The 20,886-nt window shown below is 41.7% G+C and overlaps 1 protein-coding gene and 1 long non-coding RNA gene across 2 annotated transcripts in view; one reads left to right on the top strand and one right to left on the bottom strand.

Annotated features, from left to right (window-relative positions):
* The window catches only part of LOC139012202 (uncharacterized), a 76,362-nt gene that overhangs the window by 13,336 nt on the left and 42,140 nt on the right, over positions 1 to 20,886 (bottom strand). The gene's annotated exons all lie outside the window — the stretch shown is intronic.
* On the top strand, positions 1,431 to 19,096 carry IL22RA2 (interleukin 22 receptor subunit alpha 2). Its single transcript, XM_070417766.1, has 5 exons — positions 1,431 to 1,981; positions 5,821 to 5,956; positions 8,281 to 8,459; positions 16,004 to 16,173; positions 18,391 to 19,096. Exons 1-5 carry the CDS (start codon positions 1,921 to 1,923, stop codon positions 18,538 to 18,540), a joined length of 696 nt encoding a protein of 231 aa, XP_070273867.1. The 5' UTR covers positions 1,431 to 1,920; the 3' UTR covers positions 18,541 to 19,096.

The raw sequence follows: 20,886 nt of genomic DNA, 5'->3' as shown, positions 1-20,886 counted from the left end.
GTAGGGGGTGTGTAGGAGGCAGCCAATCGATGTTTCTCACATTGATGTTTCTATCTCTCCCTTTCTCTCTATAAAAAATCAATAAAAACATATTTTTAAAAAAATAGTGCAAACTCACATAATCATCCCCCCTTTAAATACCAACATTTTTGCAAAGTCTAGAGTTCAGAGGATAATGTCAGCCAGTGAGTGAAGGATGATGCTGAGAAGGCTAGCAGACAAGGAGCACCAAGAAGGTGCAAAGGGAACGAATCTATTATGTGATGCAAATTCCCTTTTTGGAGAGCTAAGTTAGCTTATAAGCAATAGAAATTTAACTTGGAGAAGGAGACAAGGAGTGTAGATTCAGAAGTGTGACAGTTTGGAAGCACTGGAAAAGCTGGTGTTGTTACCCCAACCGGTAACAGTGTTATCCTCACACTAGAGGCCCAGTGCACAAATTCGTGCATAGGTGGGGTCCGGCTGGCCCAGCCCAATGGGGGCCATCAGGCTGGGCCAGTGTGGGGGGAGGGGACACAGGAGGTTGGTCAGCTGGCCCCATCCCCAATTGGGGTAAGAGGGGCTGATTGGGGCCAGGCCGGCCGCGGGAGAGGGGGGTGGCGTTGGAGGTCAGTCGGCCCTGCCCCTGATCAGGGTGAAGGGGGCCGATTGGGGCCGGCCATGGGGAGGGGCCGCAGGTGGTTGGGGGAGCCGATTGGGCCAGTTGGCCACTGCAGTGTGTGTCATAGCAACCGGTCGTTCCGGTCACTTGGCTTTTATATATATAGATACTGCAGTGTCTGCTTTCTCTTTTAGAAGTTGGCTTTGGGAAGGTAGGGGCTGCAGCCTTGCTTCTGAGAACAATGCTTAGCACATGACAGTGCAGTAAATACATGTTAAATTATTGAATGAATGAAAGAACAAACGAATGAATGAGTACTGCTCAGCAACCATCACTATTACTTACTAAACAGACCATTCCACCAAGAACTTGAAATTACATAAAAGGAAAAGGAAGCCAGAATCTATTTCCTCTTTTAAGCCTCTTTTAAAAAAAACACCTTTGACTTTTTTGTGCTTTAATGTACAGTTTTAGTGTCTCTAAAAACATGTGATAAAAACTGTTTGGGCAAGAAAGATGACATAATAAACCATGGACAAGGAACAGATAACCTAGTTCAATCAAATTTCCAAAAAGATATGAAAAAGATCTAATCTAGCTCAAAATGATTTCTCCAGATTCACTTTTAAAGACTCATTCGGTTTGACTTACTCAGAAATCACTCAAAATATCAGATTCATAAGAACTGAGGTTGGGAATAGAAAGGAACAGGCATTACTTGAGTGGGGATCAGACCAACGAGTATGGCAGGATCGCACAGGGAGCGCTGCAGGGAGCCAGAGGGTGTGGAGGGTACGAGATGTACCAAGAAGTTTACTCAGAGAGCTTCCAATAAGGAAGGAAAAGGAAAAACAGTCAGAGACTCCACCTGCTTTGAACCACTGCCAGGGGCTCTGATAGCTATAACTGCCAAGCACATCACTCAAACTCACGCCCACTATAAGCTTCTTTGCCTCCAGGGTCCAAGTTCCTTTAAGATTTCATGAGTTGCTCCATTCACTCACCTGCGAGCACCTTGCACAATTCCTGCCCTACCCTGCCCTCCAGTCCGCCAATCCTCAGTGAATTTTTTTTCCCTTTTCACAGTTAATGAAGCCTCAATCCCTACAAAATTGAGCTTCCCCATCAAAGTGACTTACAGCAAATGTGTTTTGAAGCAATTCTTTACTTGCATAATTTCCCTAATAAAATGCATTCACGGAACCACTGTTAAACTCAGAAGAGGGTGCTCTGCATGAGGATTCCAATTTCCTCTTCTGATCAGAGCTGTGCTCTCATTCAGGGGATCGCTGGTTGCCTGACCACTCACACGCGCAACCATGACGCCTAAACATTGCCTTCTAGGCTTCCTCGTCGCTCTCTTCCTGACTGGTGCTGCAGGTAAGTGCTTCATTTCTTTCTAATTGCTCACGGTTTTGTCACCTGAGTGTGCTTGAGGGATTATTAGAAATGGCAATGCTGCTTTTCCGGGCTTTGTAAAAATTCCAGCTTTCTTCTGTCTTGAAATAATCAGAACAGATGTGGGGTCAGTTTTTATCTGCAACCTGAATAACTAACTCCACGTGGACTTATTGAGTAGCTACTCTAGTGGGTGCAAAATTCATACAGGACCAACGCACATCCACCTCTGTCTCCTTAGCATTTCTTTTGCCTTCAGGGGACATGACAGCTTAGTGGGTAGAAAAAGTCTTCTAAGCCAGATTGTCTGAGTCTGGATTTCAGCTCTGCCATCTACTCTTTAGGAAGACTTGGGCAGTTGACTTAACGTTCCCGTGCCTCAATGCCTTCATCTGTAGAATGGGAATTGTACGTATTGTGAGGATTAAATGAATTAATAGATGCCAAGTGCTTGCAGCAATGCCTGGCACAGAATAGAGACAGTAAAGAACATGTGCGATTTGCTCTCGGTATCCACAGAGAGCTCTTCCAGAGCAGGGACCATCATCACCCCAACATGCCTCTGAGCAAGGCCATTAGGACCCCCAGTTAACAGATGGGTACCTCTCAATGTGAGTGACTCAAGTAAGTTCCCCAAAACTACAGTTGCCCAGTGACTGATTATTTAAAAACAGTTCAAGCCTCCATCTCCCAGAAATGTGTGCAATTGTGTAGACTATGCCTTTGGTCCTTGTAACACCAAGGACTAACTTAGCAAAATATGGCAGGAATTCAGTGCTACCCAAATGATCCTGCCTCTGCATCTTACCAGGTCTGTAACCTTGGGCAAGATAGGCAACTTCTTTAAGTCTCAGCTTCCCTATTGTAAATATAGCAATAAAAATACCTGCTTTATTTGGTGATTTGGGAATGAAATAAGATGTAAAGCTTTGAGCACCATGCCTGATACATGTTTAATGTTCAGACATTCATGTTCAATGAATGTCAGCTGGGAAGAGGAAGGGTAGGAGGAGGAGGAATATCTCCAGCCTGTCATTGTTTGGTTTTCTCCATTAGCTCTTCTCTCCCGAGGCTTTGTACTTGGTTTTCTGTGGTGACAGGCAGGCTCTGGAGTTTGCTGCTGTACAAGTTCCTTCTGCTCAAGAAGGCTTAGTTTTTTAGTCTGTGAGGGGAAGATGACAATAGTCCATTTTTCATAGAAAAGTGGGGCAGATTAAATGAGTTAATGCAGATAAAAGCCCCTCAGTGTCTGGTACAGAGTGATTTGCTATTATTTTGATGATTGTCTTACAAAAATTAGAGAAGAAATCCGTAGACAGATAAGGGACCCCAAATCATCTATCTCAACTCCAGGCAAGGGCTTCAGGACTCTGTGCCTGTCATCTCCCAAAAACTCAGGGGAGTTTTATGTACTAAATATGAGTGATTACGCAGCATTTTAGTGAGCAAAATTAATGGTGGCAATAGACTCTTTCCAAGTACACACCACCATGTGATACACTGAAGGAGGTAAAAAAATAAAAACACCCCCCCCCCCAATAAGAGTATTAACACTATTTGGGTGGTAAAAAATAAACAAACATTAGAAAATAACACATCTTGAATGTTCAGAGCTGAGATTATGGGTTTAGGATTACTTGCTTCCACCTCAATGATATTTGACCAAAGACTTGATGTATGTGGAAATCCAGGGAGGAGCAGTCAGGAAAAGGGAAGGACCTTCAGTGGGGACCACACCCACAGGTGGAGCAGGAGAAAGAAAATGAAGTCAGGGAAAACAGGGGCTATGCTTTCTGACTCCTCCGTCTGCCCAACTTCCTAGCCCAGTGGTCGGCAAACTCATTAGTCAACAAAGCCAAATATCAACAGTACAACGATTGAAATTTCTTTTGAGAGCCAAATTTTTTAAACTTAAACTATATAGGTAGGTACATTGTTATTAAGTTAATTAGGGTACTCCTAAGCTGGCCTTTGCTAAAAATGTCCTCAATTTGATTGAGGTACGTTCGCTGAGGTCAACCCTTTCCAACTCTCCCATCCACACTCGTCTTGTATACTTGTTTCGCCTATCTCCTTTCCGAAAACCAACTTCTGCGCATGGGCCACGAAGTTTCAATCGCACTGTACGTGCGCACCGGCACCTGGTATTTTGTGGAAGGGCCACACTCAAGGGGCCAAAGAGCCACATGTGGCTCGTGAGCCACGGTTTACCGACCACTGTCCTAGCCCTTTTCAGAAACCTTGAACCTGCTCAGGAGGTGAAGCTCTACCTCTGCCCATCTTAGTTTCATAGCTAGGACTCTTTAATAGAAAGAAAGATTAACAAGAGAAAAACAGCTTATTAATGCATACAGAGCACATCACAAATGAGAAACCTAAACAGAGTAACTCAAAATGGTGGGTTAGAATTCGAGCTTATGTAGCATCTTCAGCAAAAAAATAAATAAAAATACATTTGTAGAGACATGGCAGGACAAATGAAAGCAATTTTAGGCTTGCAAGGGTGGGAAACTACAGAAAGTAAATATATGAGAGGAAACTAGTGGAGTGCGATTTGTTGGCAGATTCTTCTGGTGCCATCTCTGGGCAGGCAAGAGTCAGTCTCGGTAAAAGAAGAATTTATATACTGCCTTTAGTCAGAAAAAGCGGGGGGGGGGGGGGGGGGGGGCTTTTCCTGCCTGCATTGCTTACTTGCCTTCAGCTCAAAATAAGTTTTTTATGTCAAAAGAGGCATATTTTGGGTGACACATTCTGGCTTTCTTCAGACTCTAGAATAAAATATTGTCAAAGGTCTCTTGCCTCCATGGGACTAAGAACAGGTGAGACTGCACCACCCATGTCACGTGACCTGAGGTGGAAAGTACAAGCCATGTCAGGGCAAAGGTATCCTTTCCTGCCATGATTGCTGTTGAGAGCCTTCTCAGGGACACTGGGCCCATGGCAGGGTCTTGGGCGGTCTCCCTTCATAGCATGGGCCAGTTTAGCTGAGCACTTACACTTGAAGCCAGGACGCAGGCAGATCAGTGCAGACCTTGAGGAGTGGGACAGCAAAGCCGGCCTACCTGGAATATAGGTGGGTCCTCTGGGAGAGGTGGAGGACACTGAGGCAGGACCCAGAGATTGAGCAAGAACCTGAGAAAGGAAGAACTGAGTGCTGGGCTGAGGTCCTAGAGCCAAAATTGATCCAAGGCAAAATGTTCTATCAGAGGAGCCGTAATTCAGGGCTCCTACGAAGGTGGGAGAGTGGCCTTGGCATGGGCCTTTCATCTCAGTCCTTACATTCCATGACCCTCAGGGAAGGGACTAAGGACAGTATTTTCCCACTGCTCTTTACTTCCTCTACGGTTTGGGAATGGGATGGGAGGATATCAGTTAGGTGTTGATAGTCTGAAACACAATGGTCCTGAAACTTCAGCATGCATAAAAATCATCACATCGAAGATTCAAAATGATGATTTCTGGGCTCCACTTCCATTATCTGCACTGACAGCAACTTCTTTAGGGAATCCCACCTCAGGTATTACCTTGAAAACTACATTAATAACAATGGTGCGTGCCCTAACCAGTTTGGCTCAGTGGATAGAGCATCGACCTGTGGACTGAAGGGTCCCAGGTTCGATTCTGGTCAAGGGCATGTACCTTGGTTGCGGGCACATCCCCAGTAGGTGTGCAGGAGGCAGCTGATCGATGTGTCTCTCTCATCGATGTTTCTAACTCTCTATCCCTCTCCTCTCTGTAAAAAATCAATTAAATATATTTAAAAAATAACAATGGTGCGCATATTAATAATGTTCAGTGTTTTCCCTTCTCTATTATTTTAGAAACTCATCCAGCCCATGAGTCTCTGAAGCCTCAGAGAGTACATTTTCAGTCCCGGAACTTTCACAACGTTTTGCACTGGCAGCCTGGGAGGGCTTCTGCCAGCAGCAGCAGTATCTACTTTGTACAATATAAAATGTAAGTGATTTGAGCTTCCTCCAACTGATAGACATGGCCACGGGAAGAACATTTTCTAGAATTGCAATGGAATGTAAGAATCTGAGCATTATTTCAGTGTCAGAGAGACTGAGAAAAAGCAGAGGTAAGGGACAGGATTGTCTTGTCTCCCCTGAAGGCCGCCTGGTGACACAAAATGCATGATGTGGTGCAAAATGCTGGGGACCTATGTCATCCCGTAAAAACCAGCACCAAGACCTTGCAGGCTCAGCCTTTGGCATCACAGCAGTCTGGCACACAGTGGGCACTCAAATAACTATTTGTCAAGCGAGTGTTGGAAACAGCTTGCTTAGCACACAGCAGTCACTTCACTAAGTTGACACTATTCATACTGAAAAAGAAGATGTGGGTCACACGGAGGTCAGTGTGTAAAATATATTTTTAATGTAAGTCATTTTTTAGAGTGTGTTTGCTATTTAGAAAATGCATTTCAAAAATTAATGACTCCTGTAAGCATGAACACGAATTGGGTCGTGCTGCTGCATGTTCCTCTCGTGTGAGCTTCAAGCTAGTTCTGCGGGATCGTTGCCAAACCTCAGATAGGATCAACTCCTTTCCTGGACCGAGGCCTGAAACAGAGGTTCCTGATTTGCACATGGCAGGTTTCCCACTCAAGCATTTCCTGGGGTATTTTTGAGGCTCTTTCCTCTCTTACATAGTTTGCAGTGCTGACTGAGCGTGAGACAGGAAATACGACCCTTTATTTTGAAGGTTTTTCATCATAAATTTAGAAACCAGGTGTAGCTCTGGACCAAAATAACAATTTTTATTCCATAAATTCATGTCTCTCCAGCATGGAGTAGGTCCAAGGTCCAATGTTTCCATTCATTAACCTCTCACTAACTTCAGAAGAAATATTTCTGGAATTTTATCAGTCTGTAACTACCGCAGCTTTTCTTACATTTGGGTAAAATTTACAAAGCTTTACTATAAAGATTCCTCCATTTCAAAAACAGATGAGTAGCTGGAGATGCTTCCAGCATGTAGGGAGTTGGGAGGAGTGTTCTTCTTGCCCTTCCTCCTTAGGCAGTATAGACAGGTCCAAAGTGGGCCTATTTGTGGTCCAATATAAAAGGTGGGTTAGGAGTTGTTTTATCATGATACTAATGAAAGTTAAACTTAAAGGCAACACAGAAGAATTTTATATTTGTAATTCTTTTTCTTAATGAAGGCTCCTAAACGTGTATAAAATTCAGACTACCTGGATCCCTTCTTAGCTCTGTGGTATTTTCAACAGCACAATGCAGATTTATATTTTTGAAATCATTCCTTTTGGTTCTATCCAGTTCATATGGGTCTATAATTGATATCTGTCCCATTTGGGGTAGGACAAAAAATAAGGAATCACATTAATAGAGAGGCCAGTCATTACAGCTAAATTCAGCGAACAAAGACAATTTCTCATCAATAAATAACAATTAAGAAACATTAAATCGTGCTTAATCTATGATGTTGGTTCTTTTTTTTTTATGGTATCTTCTGATATAGTGAAGCTGCTGTTATATAGTTTACAAAGTAAAGATATCAGCAACATTCCTATGGCTAGAAAGTCACAGATTTCAAGTCCTTCAACAAATACGTTGAAGACTTTCTCCTGGCCTCTAATTCGTGCTCTGCTCCCACTGTTATCTTATTGCATTTTCTCTGATTTATGACTGGTAAGGAAGTAAGCACTGATCTTCCCCTTTGCTGTTACACCATTCCCTAGTCTCAGGATGAATCAGCCTATCTGTCTCTGCCTTGCTACCTTTTGAACAATTTTATGGGTACCCCTCTCTCTTTTCCAGCTCCTCACATAGCACTCACTACAACCCCCACTCTATTTCCAATAAAGAAATTGGTATGTGCTGGGTAAACATCACCTGAGATAAAAAGTAGTAGCAAATTCTCAGAATCAGCCACATTACTCAACAGCAAGCTGATGAGAAGTGAAGAAAACCACAGAGTTGAATCCTCAGAAGCATTAAGGATGTGGAGAGCCAGTTCTCAAAAATAAAAGTTGGTCCATAGACCAGAAGAAAAACTTCACAAAGTATTTTTAATAAAACAAGCTCTAGGTTAGTGATACAGAAGGTGTCAGGCTTGAGTTTATGTTTTATCAAGAGAATACTTTGGTTGACAAGAAGAAATCTTTTTAAGGATACTTAAGAGTAGCCATAAGCCTTTATAGTAGTACTGATATTGGAGAACAATTCCCAACCAGTCTAAAATATTAATAAACTGAGAAAACTGCGCACTCCTTCAACAGAAAGAAGACACTCATATTTGTCTTTTCCCTTTTATAGCTATGGACAGAGACAATGGAAAAATAAAGAGGACTGTTGGGGTATTCCGGAATTATTTTGTGACCTTACCAATGAAACTTCAGATGTTCAGGAGGCTTATTACGGAAGGGTGAAGACGGCTGTGGCTGGAACCCACTCGGCCTGGACCATGACACGGCGGTTCACTCCCTGGTGGGAAAGTGAGTCCATGGAGTTTCTTTGCATTTGCTTTTCTTGCCCTTGAGTAGCCTTCCTAGAATATGTCTAGTTGCGAGGCCCTGTGCTTTGCAGAGGTCCACACCATCATCTCACTTGATCAAATACTCAGAACAACACCAGAAGATGGCGGTCACTACCCTTACTTCACAGCCCAGGAAATCAAGGCACGGAGGCTTCAGTAGTTGCTCAGCCTGTATAACCAGATCAGGATTCAAATTCTGCTGCATCTGACTGCAGAGTCGACACTCTGTCGCTCTGCCAGATTGTTACCTCCTAGGTAATAATAATTAAAAAAAGAGTTTTAGATAGCAGAAAAGAGTTGTACCACCCTAGACCCCTCCTAATAATGGGGGTTAAATTCCTGAAAATATTCATTAGAAGAATTTTCTGTTGAGGAAATTAAGACTTTTGCTACCTCCCCAAAGGGGAGACAAAAAGTTCACTCTCTTATCCATATCTCCATGATGTATATTCTTTTCCTAATTTAATCATAATCCAAGAATAATATTATAATCAAATATGTAAATTATGAAATAAATCATTACCAACAGACCTTATATAAAGGAGTAGACAAAGGGGAAAGAAAAAAGAGTGTTTAATGCATATATACAAAGATATGTATAACAAAACAAGAAAGAAAATGTGTTACATATTATAGTTCCCATAATTGCAACTAGTCATGAAGTTGTAGTTAATATTTTTAATTTCTTCTCTCATTATTAATTCAATGTTCACTTTCTTTCCAGCCAGCAACTCAGCTCTTCAGTCATGAGGAGTTTGAGTTCTTTTGGTCTTTCTTGTATAAGCTAGACATAATCTTACATTCATTTTTTATCACAGAATAGAGAGTTCTAGGAGGCACCTCAAGGGATATCAGACATACTTCTCCCTGACCCCGGTGTATCTATAACAATTCTATTTCCTCTTGATAATCAGAACCAATTGTCCCAGACAACACATGGACCTTATTTTAGCCTTGTTGGTTAAATGGCACCAAGAGCTTCAAACAGTTAGGAGGCAGCCTTAACTTTTAAGTATTGGAAACTATTGTTGTTATTATTCAGAAGGATTAAGGATCAAGTGTATGGGAAACAGCCATTTCATGAGTCAGTTGCTATGAGAATTGCTTCTCCTACCACCATGTCTTGTATCTTAACCCAGTGAATTCTGTCTATGGAAGGTATAGTGCCATATATTGTTCTCAAGATTAGAGCAAATACGAATTCCTAGACAAGTTCCCAAGATGTCGTCTCCCAAACTGAGTTTTCAGTTATCCACTTTACTTCATATAAAGCCCCATCGCTGAGATAGAATATATGGTAAGGCTTCACTTCTTCCACATTAACTTAGCTCTTCTGTCATAAGCAATGTAGCGTGGGATACCATGCTCATGCATGAGGCATTCATGACCAGGGGGACTGCTGATAACTACAGCTTCTATTCCAATGCCACTTGCCCACCCCCCATGGAAAGGGATAAAAATATCTACTATATAAAATGAATTATGTACTAGAGTTGGTTCATCTTACTGGGAAATTGGACTCAGCAGTGTCAGTCCAGCCTTGGCAAGAGGAAGTCCATATGGTTGAGTCTATAGCCTCCATCCATTTCACACAACCATTTTATTCATGAGCCTATCAAGCAAGTATGGGACACTAGGGAAGTGGGCCTTCACTGCCTGCACCTAGATTTTTAAGCAGCTTTATTGAGATATAATTCACACCCCTTATAACCTGTACAATTCAATTTTTTTGTATATTCACAAATATGTATAACCATCATCCACACTCAATTTTAAAACATTTTCACCATCTCAAAAAAAAATTCCATACACATTAGCTATCACCATCCTATTCCTCTACTTCTACAGCCTTTCAGCCCTACGCAACCACTAATCTACTTCTGTCTCTACAATGTACCCTGTGCTTGGCATTTCATATGAATGGAATAATATAATTTGTGGTCTTTGGTGACTGGCCTCTTTCACTTAGTATAATGTTTTCAAGGTTCTTCTTATTGCATCATATTTTAGTACTTCCTGTCTTTTTGTGACAGAACCATATTCTAGTATATGGATAGACCACACTTTGTTTATCCATTTCTCAGCTGATGAACATTTGAGTTGTTTTCCCCGGTTGGCAATTATGAATAGTGCTCCTATAGGAATTCATGTACCAGTTTTTGTGTAGACATATGTTTTCATTTCTTTGTGGCACATACCTTAGGAATGGAATTTCTGGATTACATAGTAACTCTATGTTTAATCATTTGAGGAACTGCCGGACTGTTTTCCAAAGCAACTGTACCATTTTACAGTTCCCTCAGCAGTGTATGAGGTTCTGATTTATCCACATTCTCAGAAACACTTACCTGACTTTTTTTTTTTTATTACAAAACATGTGGAGAATGTGGAGAAATCAAAGCTCAAAAGTTCAAAATTTCATGGGATATTTTGAAAATGCATAGCACAAGTAAATGTGGTATGTTTCATTCATCTAGCAAGCCCAGCGAATGTTTCTTAGTAATAGGGGGTGAAAAGTAAAGCAACTTGTCTTTCACTTGAGAGGAAATGTCTCCAACAAACCGCAGAGGAAATTTAATGACAATGTCCTGCTTCTATGTATCTTACTAAAGCATCTAGAGTGCCTGGGACTTTAGGCACACCAAATGTAATCAGTATCACATGATCAATTTAGTGGACCCACAGGATATCCTGTGAAAAGATCAATGACTGTAGATTATTTGTGACAGACAGCCAGGATGACAATGAAAGTCAAGTGAGCCTGGCCAGTATGACTTACTGGTCAGGGCACATGCCCAGGTTGTGGGCTTGATCCCCAGTAGGGGGCATGCTGGAGACAGCCGATCAATGATTCTCATCATTAATGTTTCGATCTCTCTCTCCCTCTCCCTTCCTCTCTGAAATCAATAAAAATAAAAATAAAACATTTTAGTAAAATGAAAGGAAGCCAAGTGAAAGAGAACTTTTCTGATACTTTCTAACTATTGGACAAAGGAAGGAAAAGAGTCATTCTCTAAAGTAGTAACTGTATATTAAAGGCTGTGTTGATTGGCTCCAGAACGGTTACTATAATGAGTCACACCATGGTCACCACCTGAGTGCATTTACAATTATCCCTTTTATTATTCCATCTTTTTTGGGGGGAGTGGGGGGGCAAAAAAGAGGATATAATAAAAAAAAATGAGTTAAATGGGGGAAGTAATACATCTTACTACCTCTGCATCATTCAAGGTGTTTTTTAAAATATGTTTTTATTGATTTCAGAGAGGAAGGGAGAGGGAGAGAGAGATAGAAGCATCTATGAGAGAGAATCATTGATTGGCTGCCTCCTGCACGCCCCCTACTGGGGATCAAGCCCGCAACCTGGGCATGTGCCCTTGACTGGAATCAAACCTGGGACCCTTCAATCCGCAAACCAAAGCTCTATCCACTGAGCCAAACCAGCTAGAGCCAAGGTGTTCCTTTGATGCACAAATCTCTGCTGTTTCCCCTGGGATACAATAGTACTTTTGATTTTCAATTTTGTTCAGAGGAGGAATTCCACTGGCTTCCATTTGGCCTTTCATCCCATAATAACTTTCATGCCACAGCTCAGAAAACCAAAATGGGCATTGATCCTGTCGGTATGTATATCTCATTGAATCTGCTTTTATTACCTGACAGCTACAAGAACCCACAGTGCATTCTGAGTCCCCAAGGATTACTATCAGCTCAGAATCAGGGTCCATTATTGGCCAAATGGTCTGTACTGTGCTTATCTTTCTCCAGTTTGCAGTTACCCTCAGGGAAGTATAAAAGATGTATCTTACAACTTGCAGCATTATTACCTCACTTGCCTAATGATCTAGATGGTGCTATGTCCCATTAGAGCCAAACTAATTGGATCATGGCCAAAATGCTAGATGTTTAGTTTTCTAATTCTTCAACTAGCAGGATCGGAATGAAAACTAAGCAAACCAATCCATGGTATCCAGCACATATTTTTTTGGAATAACTTGAAATTCAAGCCCAATCCACTGCACCAACAGTTCTCTATAAAAGAGCTGACTAGGGAAAGCCTTGTCATCAAAGAAGAGAAACAATAATGAAAGGTGTATGTTACCATTTTGACTCAGTTAGGAATCAAGAATTTTCCAAGTTCAAAAAGGTCTGAGATTCAAATATATTCAACTTTCATGTTTCAGTAAACATCAACTTGAGGTTGTACCAGGTTACAGAGCCAAATACTTAAACCAGAGTTCAAAAGTACTAGTGATGAAGGAAATAACTAATAAATAGGATTACACTAAAATTACAAACTTCTATTTTTAAAAATATACCATGAAAGTGATGAAAAGGCAACCTACAGACAGAAGATATAAACAATGCACATATTTGACAAAGGGCTATGTCTAGAATGTAAAAAGAACTCGTACAAATTAATAATAAAAAGACAACAGATTAAAAATGGGCAAGAAGTTTGATCAGACCCTTCACAAAAATATCCAAATATGCAATGAACATTAAATTCCATTAGTCATCAGGAAAAGTAATTTAAAAACACAAAGAATAAGTGCACACACTTACCAGAATGGCTAAAATTAAAAAAATGTTAAGATAATAAAGCTAAGTGTTAGAGAGAATGTAAAGAACTGGAACTTTCATATACTGAAGGGAATATAAATTCGTGTATCCACTGTGAAAACTGGCAACATCTATTACCCAGCAAGTCTATTCTTAGTTATATTCCCAACAAAATGCATATTTCCCCAATGACATATTAGATATGATATGATCTAGATGGTGCTATGTCCCATTAGAGCCAAACTAATTGGATCATGGCCAAAATGCTAGATGTTTAGTTTTCTAATTCTTCAACTAGCAGGATCGGAATGAAAACTAAGCAAACCAATCCATGGTATCCAGCACATATTTTTTTTGGAATAACTTGAAATTCAAGCCCAATCCACTGCTCATAGCAACTTTACTCATAATATTAAAAAACTAGAAACAACCTAGTGAATAACACAATAAACTGTGATACTCATACAATTAAATACCACACAGCAACCAAAAGAACTACATATATATTATATTACTAGAGGCCCGGTGCACACAAATTTGTGCGCTTGGCGGGGGTGAGGGGGAGGTCCCTCAGCCCGGCCTATGCCCTCTTGTAGTCTGGGACCCCTCAGAGGATGTCCACCTGCTGGCTTAGGCCCGCTCTCTGGGGGATCGGGCCCAAGTTGGCAGTCAGACAACCCTCTAGCAGCCTGGGAGCCCTCGGGGGATGTCCACTTACCAGCAGGGAGCAGACCTAAGCTGCAGTCGGACATCCTTAGTGCTGCTGAGGAGGCAGGAGAGGCTCCCGCCACCACCACTGTGCTGGCAGCCATCAGCCTGGCCTGTGGCTGAGCAGAGCTCCCCCTGTGGAAGCACACTGACCACCAGGAGACAACTCCTGCGTTGAGCATCTGCCCCATGGTGGTCAGTGTGTGTCATAGTGACCAGTCATTCCCAGTCATTCTGCTGTTAGGGTCAATTTGCATATTACCCTTTTATTATGTAGGATAGAGGCTTGGCGCACAGGTGGGGGCCAGCTGGTTTGCCCTGAAGGGTGTCCCGGATAAGGGTGGGGGTCCCACTGGGGTGCCTGGCCAGCCTGGGTGAGGGGCTGATGGGTGTTTGCAGGCTGGTCACACCCCCTTCAGGGTGAGGGTCCCCACTGGGGTGCCTGGCCAGCCTGGGTGAGGGGCTGATGGCTGTTTGCAGGCTGGCCACACCTCCTTTAGGGTGGGGGGTCCCCACTGGGGTGCCTGGCCAGTCTGGGTGAGGGGCTGAGGGTCATTTTCAGGCTGGCCAAGCCCCCCCGGGAGATGGATGGAAGCTCCCAGTCTCTCCTTTTTTTCTTTCTTTTTTTTATTCTGGGATTTATTTACCTTCTATAATTGAAACTTTGTAGCCTTGAGAGGAGCTCAGAGCTGGCCAGGGTGGGCAGGAGGGAAACTTGGCTTCCTCCATTGCCAGGGGCAACCCAAGCCTCCTGCTCACTTCAGCTCCGTGGCCATGGCTGGCTGAAAGCAGGTATCTGGGGTTTATTTTATCTTCTATAATTGAAACTTTGTTGCTTTGAGTGGAGCTCAGAGCCACTGTGGCAGGCGGGAAGCTTGGCTTCCTCCATCATTGGGGCAACCAAGCCTCCTGCTTGCTCCAGCTCCATGGCTGCCGACCGCCATCTTGGTTGGGTTAATTTGCATATAGTCGCTCTGATTGGCTGGTGGGCGTGGCTTAAGGAGTAGCGAAGGTGTGGTCAATTTGCATGTTTGTCTTTTATTAGTGTAGATATTATATTATTATATTATATTATATTATATTATATTATATTATATTATATTATAATTATATTTGCTAGGGCTGCCATAGCAAAATACCACAGACTTGGTCTTAAACAACAGATTTATTTCCCCACAGTTCTGAAGATCAAGGTTTCAGAGGGTTGGTTTCTTCTGATACTTCTCCTTGGCTTATAGCTGGCTATCTTCTTGCTGTGTTCTCACATAGTCATCCCTCTGTGCAGGCACATGTCCACATCTTCTGATAAGGACACCAGTCATTTTGGATTAGGGCCTATCCATACCATCCATGTGATTTCATTTTACCTTAATTTCCTCTTTAAAGTCATGTCATCCCCAACTATAGTCATATTCTGAGGTACTAGGGGTTAGGACTTCAACGCATGAATTTGCGGGTAACATAATTCAGCCCATAATTTTATATATGTATATAGTAAAAGAAGCCAGACACACAAAAAAGTATATATGATATGGTTCTAAAAATTAATGTATATGTAAATAGAAGTCAGGACAATAGTGGTTATCTTCTGGGGTTAATTACTTAGAGGGAACATGGAGGCGGTTTCTGAGTGCTGGTAATGTCCTGTTTCTTGATCTGAGTGGTACCTAGACAATTTGTTGAGCTGTAGCCTTATGATTTATTTTTTGTCTAGATCTATTTTATAGGTCAATAAAAAGTTTATTTAAAATTACAAAATTCAAACCAAATCAACAAAAAGAATGTATCAACTTTTAAACGTGTGCTCACAATAAAAGCACAAGGAAGCAGATGGACAGAAGCAAGTTTGGAAGCAACAAACATTGACCCATTCAGCACTTCAAGTATTGTAATATTGAAAGCAGCTAAAATAAGTTAAATGATATAACAAAGGGAATAAAAACATAACCAATAAACAAAACTTTAGACTTCATTTTCCTAAACAACCACTGCATGTGGAAATGATTGATAAATGTACTCTTATAGCTGAAATAGAATCTATTAGTCTTTGAAAATAAAAAGTTATCTTCAAAGATATTTCTCAGATATTTATATTTTAGGTATCAACAGTATCTCTTCATAATGATTTTTGCCAGATATCCAAATTTAATAATTATTTATTATGCATAATGTATCCATGTGGAATATTACATTTTTTTAATGACTTATCAAAATTTCCTATTCTTTCTCCAGCAAAAATAGGTCCTCCAGGCATGAATATAACCCAAGTCAATGGATCCTTGTTGGTGATTCTCCATCCTCCAAAGATACCATATAGAAACCAAAAAGGAAAAAATGTATCAATGGAAAATTACTATGAGCTAGTATACCGAGTCTTTATAATTAAAAACTCACTAGAAAAGGTAAGTTCAGATGAATAGATAAGTCTGTTTTTTTGTTGTTGTTCATTTGACTCACATTTCAGTCATAAAATATGTCTTCTCTCTTGTTATTCTATTCCTTTTCATTTTTCCTGAGATTTTTTTTTTTAGTTCCTTCTCACCTTCACCTTTATTAATGAGGAATTAGTGCTTGGCATTAAATTAAGAATCTGTGCATGTGTGTTTGTATCTTTTCAGTCACTCAGCTTGTCTCCACTTGATCTTCCCTGCACATCTAAAGATTTGTATTAACAATATTTAATTCCATTTGACTGCCACAAATATTCATTTTTATAGACTTTGCAGATCTTGTTTTTAAGTGGCTTTTGAGTCAGAGCATTATATATTTGTGTCATTTTGCTATGATATTTTAATTCATTGTCAGTGCCTTTATTTTGATTTGGTGGTTAATTGAATGTTCCTTCTTTTGTGTGGCCTTCTAAGACAGGGTTCCTTAAGTTCTAAGGAACAGAACCCCATTCAAACTGGTTAAGTAGAAAGTAGGTTAGTGGAGGGGAGGAGTTTCATCCTATCTAATAATAGACAAACATGGTAATTAACCATACCTCCACTACGCTTCCCATTGGCTAATCAGCAGGATATGCAAATTAACTGCCAATAAAGATGGTGGCCGGCAGCCACGCAGCTGAAGTGAACATGAGGCTTGCTTGCTCCAGTGATGGAGGAAGCCAAGGTTCCCTGCCTGCTGCAGCCCAGCTCTGAGCTCCGGAAGCAACAATGTTTCAATTATAGAAGCTAAACAAACCCCAGATACTTGCTTTCAGCTAGCCGCGGCCTTAGAGCTGGAGCGAGCAGGACAGCAACAATGTTTCAATTATAGAAGCTAAACAAACCCCAGATACCTGCTTTCAGCCAGCCATGGCCTCAGAGCTGGAGCTGGGCCTTAGAGCTGGAGCAGGCTCTCAGCTCCAGTGACAGCTATAGAAGGTAAATAAATCTCCAAATTAAAAAAAAAGAAAAAAAAAGAGGCTGGGAGCTTCAGTCGCCTGCCAGCCTGAAAACGGCCCTCAGCCCCTCATCCAGGCTGGCCAGGCACCCCAGTGGGGACCCCTACCCTGAAGGGGGTGTGACCAGCCTGAAAACAGCCATCAGCCCCTCATCCAGGCTGGCCAGGCACCCCAGTGAGGACCCCTACCTTGAAGGGGGTGTGACCAGCTGCAAACAGCCATCAGCCCATTATCCAGGCTGGCCAGGCACCCAAAGCGGGACCCCCCCCTGATCCAGGACACACTTCAGGGCAAACCAGCTGGCCCCCACCCATGCACCAGGCCTCTATCCTATATAGTAAAAGGGTAATATGCAAACTGACCCTAACAGCAGAATGACTGGGAATGACTGGTCACTATGACACACACTGACCACCAGGGGACAGATGCTCAATGCAGGAGCTGCCCCCTGGTGGTCAGTGCACTCTCACAGGGGGGAGCTCTGCTCAGCCACAAGCCAGGCTGATGGCTGCCAGTACAGCGGTGGTGGTGGGAGGCTCTCCTGCCTCCTCAGCAGCGCCAATGATGTCTGACTGCAGCTTAGGTCTGCTCCCCACTGGCAAATGGACATCCCCCTAGGGCTGCCGGGCTGCCAGAGGGATGTCTGATTGCCATCTTAGGACCAATCCCCCGGGGAGCAGGCCTAAGCCAGCAAGTGGTCATTCCCGAGGGATCCCAGACTGTGAGAGGGCACAGGCCGGGCTGAGGGAGCCCCTACCCCTGAGTGCACAAATTTTTGTGCACCGGGCCTCTAGTTAGGAAATAACAAGCAATCTTAGGGACAGCCAGAAGCAAGAGTAAAGTGCTGCTCAGCTTTGTAATGGCTGGGAAGGAGAAATGGAGAAGCAAGTCTTCAAGAACCCTATTCTGCCTCTCTGTGGTCACATGTTGCATGTCTACAGCTGTCTCCAAATCTACTCAATTCTCCTCACTGCACAATTTAAATTCTTGACAAAGAGACTGACCACTGGGTCAATCAGCAGCCCTCATGTAGTACCTACACAGTCACTTGACCTGCCTCTGTATTAGGCTGTGTTCCAGGACTCTGGAGAAAGAGGCTGTGTCTAGGAAGAAACCCTATAGCCCATCTACTACTGTGACCAGGAACAACTTATTAATTGTATCAAAAATAGAGCAAACCAGTGACTTACTGAAAACCATTTATCATGTCTTCTCTTTTCCTTTTATATAGGAACGAAAGGTATATGAAGGAACTCACAGAGTGGTTGAAATTGAAGCTGTAACACCTCACACTGGTTACTGTGTAGTGGCTGAAATATATCAGCCCATGCTAGACAGAAGAAGTCAGAGAAGTGAAGAGAGATGTGTGAAATGTCCTTGAAGTGGTGTGGTGTGCTCTGCAACATGGAAATCAAAAGCTCTCTGGGAATGGGATGGCTCGTGCTTGAAGTATTTCATTGAAAATTGTTTTTATTCTTCTTAAAGCAATGTCACACTTTTGGGACTTCTTTGTTTATCCATTATTTCTTCCTTTATATTTCATTTGTAAACTGAATTTAAGGAACATGTCCACTTCCAACACATTAGAATTTAAAGAGGCAGAGAATAAGGGCTCTATGAAATATAGAGCTTTACTTCTGAATGTAACATCCCTGACAACAATCTCCACTGTTCTGAAAAATGTAAGAACCAAGGAATAGTAGGCATTTAACAAACTGTTGTTGAATTAATTTTGACAAATAGCATTATAGACAAGCAACCTTTTTCACTCTCTATTGAGACAATTTGAGATAGATGTACCAACTTTTATATGAATGAACATTTTATATGAATGAATATATTCCCATATATTTCTATTTTATATAAATACTAGAGGCCTGGTGCATGACATTCATGCACTAGGGGGTGGGGGAGGGTGGTCCCTCAGTCTGGCCTGTGCCTTTTTCTTTTTTTTTTTTTTTTTTTTTTTTTTTTTTTTTTTTTTTTTTTTGGCCTGTGCCTTTTTCACAGTCTGGGAGCCCTCGGGGGTGTCCAGCAGTCGGACATCCTTAGCGCTGCAGCAGAGGCAGGAGAGGCTCCCTGGCTTCTGGCTGAGCAGTGGTCCCCTGTGAGAGCACATTTACCACCACAGGGCAGCTCCTGCATTGAGCGTCTGCCCATTGGTGGTTGTTCTGCCAGTTTATTTGCATATCACCCTTTTATTATATAGGATATTTTTGCATACATTTATTTTCTATATAAATTATTTCCACTTAGTGAACCAATTTTTTAACCTATGTAAACAACAATAGTACTTGAAAGAACCTCAAGATCTCTGGAGGAATATCTAGATTAAGATATCCACAATAACATCTAAATACTGAAGGATGTATACTCAATACAATTTTTCTCATTTAGCACATACTCATATTAAGGTTTTCTTTCCTGTTTTTATTTTGTTTCTTAATGTTGCCCTAGAAGAATTCAACCTTATTCTCAAAATCAGGTATAATATATTTCAGCAACAAAATAAAAAAGAAACCTTAACTCCAATTTATACCACCCTCACTACTCTACCTTCCCGATGAATGGTCTCTTGCCAGTTGCACATTCGGAACTCCTATGTACAAGGATTTTATGAATTACAGTTTGGAGACATGTGGGATGGCTGAGAACCAGGTGGAGATGTTGGCTTGAAGCTGAGAGCACTCAGTGGGTGACAGGTTAACTCTGGAGAGGGCCTGGTGTTGGCAGAGATCATAGGGCCAGCTAAAGCCCCCCAACAAGTTCCTAGCAGCTCCACTGCCCCCCAGTAAAGGTACGCAGCCTAAGGCTCAGTGTAATCAACAGAAATCTGCTTTCTTCACTTTTGGCTTTATCTTACATATCTGTTTAAGGTTGTCTTTCTTGTGAGGAGGTATATTTTGGAGAACATTTGCACAATTCCTCATGAAAATTTCTCCAAAATGTGATAAAAATATATTCAATGCTTCTGGCCACATACAGTTATACACAATGATAAATGGATTAAAAATTATTTTAAAATGTATGGAGGGAGAGAGCAAGAGACACCACAAGAGCTAGAGAACTGGTTCCATTGCTTTGCCCTATGGTCAGAAAAAGATGAATTTGAGCATAGACCTAGAGACAAAAAATTCCTTTACCCTATATTTTTGAATTATGCTTTTTCCTCCTTATTATCTTTTTTGCCTTTTGTGAGGGATAGGGATTGCATGTGGCCAAGAGCATTTAAGTTTGTGCAATTCAGCAGTTCTGAAGCTCGATTTAAAAACAGCTATGGTTGCCTCATGAAAGTTAATAGGTAGCAGCAAGTTTTGGGTTATTTGTTTTGCTTTCATGCTTAGGCAAGTCACTTAGACACGCTTAGGCAAGAATGAAATACTTTGTAAAAAATAAGAATTGTCACATTCTTCGTTGTGTTAGGCATATGCGGTCATCCTATTTCAATAAATCTTTTGCTTTGCAATTTGACATATTTGTTTTTTGGTTTATTTAAGAGGAGGATAAAATTGGTAAGTCTCTCAGATGAAATTAGACAGACCCACCATACATCCCAGCCAGAAGGAGCAGTGTTTAGCAGGACTCCAAGCATTCAGTGATCTTGTTCTATGATCGAATGGCAATTCCACTGTTATAGTTTCTCAGGCCAAAATCTTTGGGGCCATCTCTATCTCCATCTTTTCCCTCACATCATATATTTAATCCATCAATAAATCCTATCGGATCG

This window comes from Myotis yumanensis, unplaced genomic scaffold, assembly GCF_028538775.1.
Source record: "Myotis yumanensis isolate MYYU_CA2020_CCGP unplaced genomic scaffold, mMyoYum1.0.hap1 SCAF_6, whole genome shotgun sequence".
In the NCBI taxonomy this organism is placed as follows: domain Eukaryota; kingdom Metazoa; phylum Chordata; class Mammalia; order Chiroptera; family Vespertilionidae; genus Myotis; species Myotis yumanensis.
Note: the sequence above shows the minus strand (reverse complement) of the source record. Positions and strands in the feature narration are given on the sequence as shown.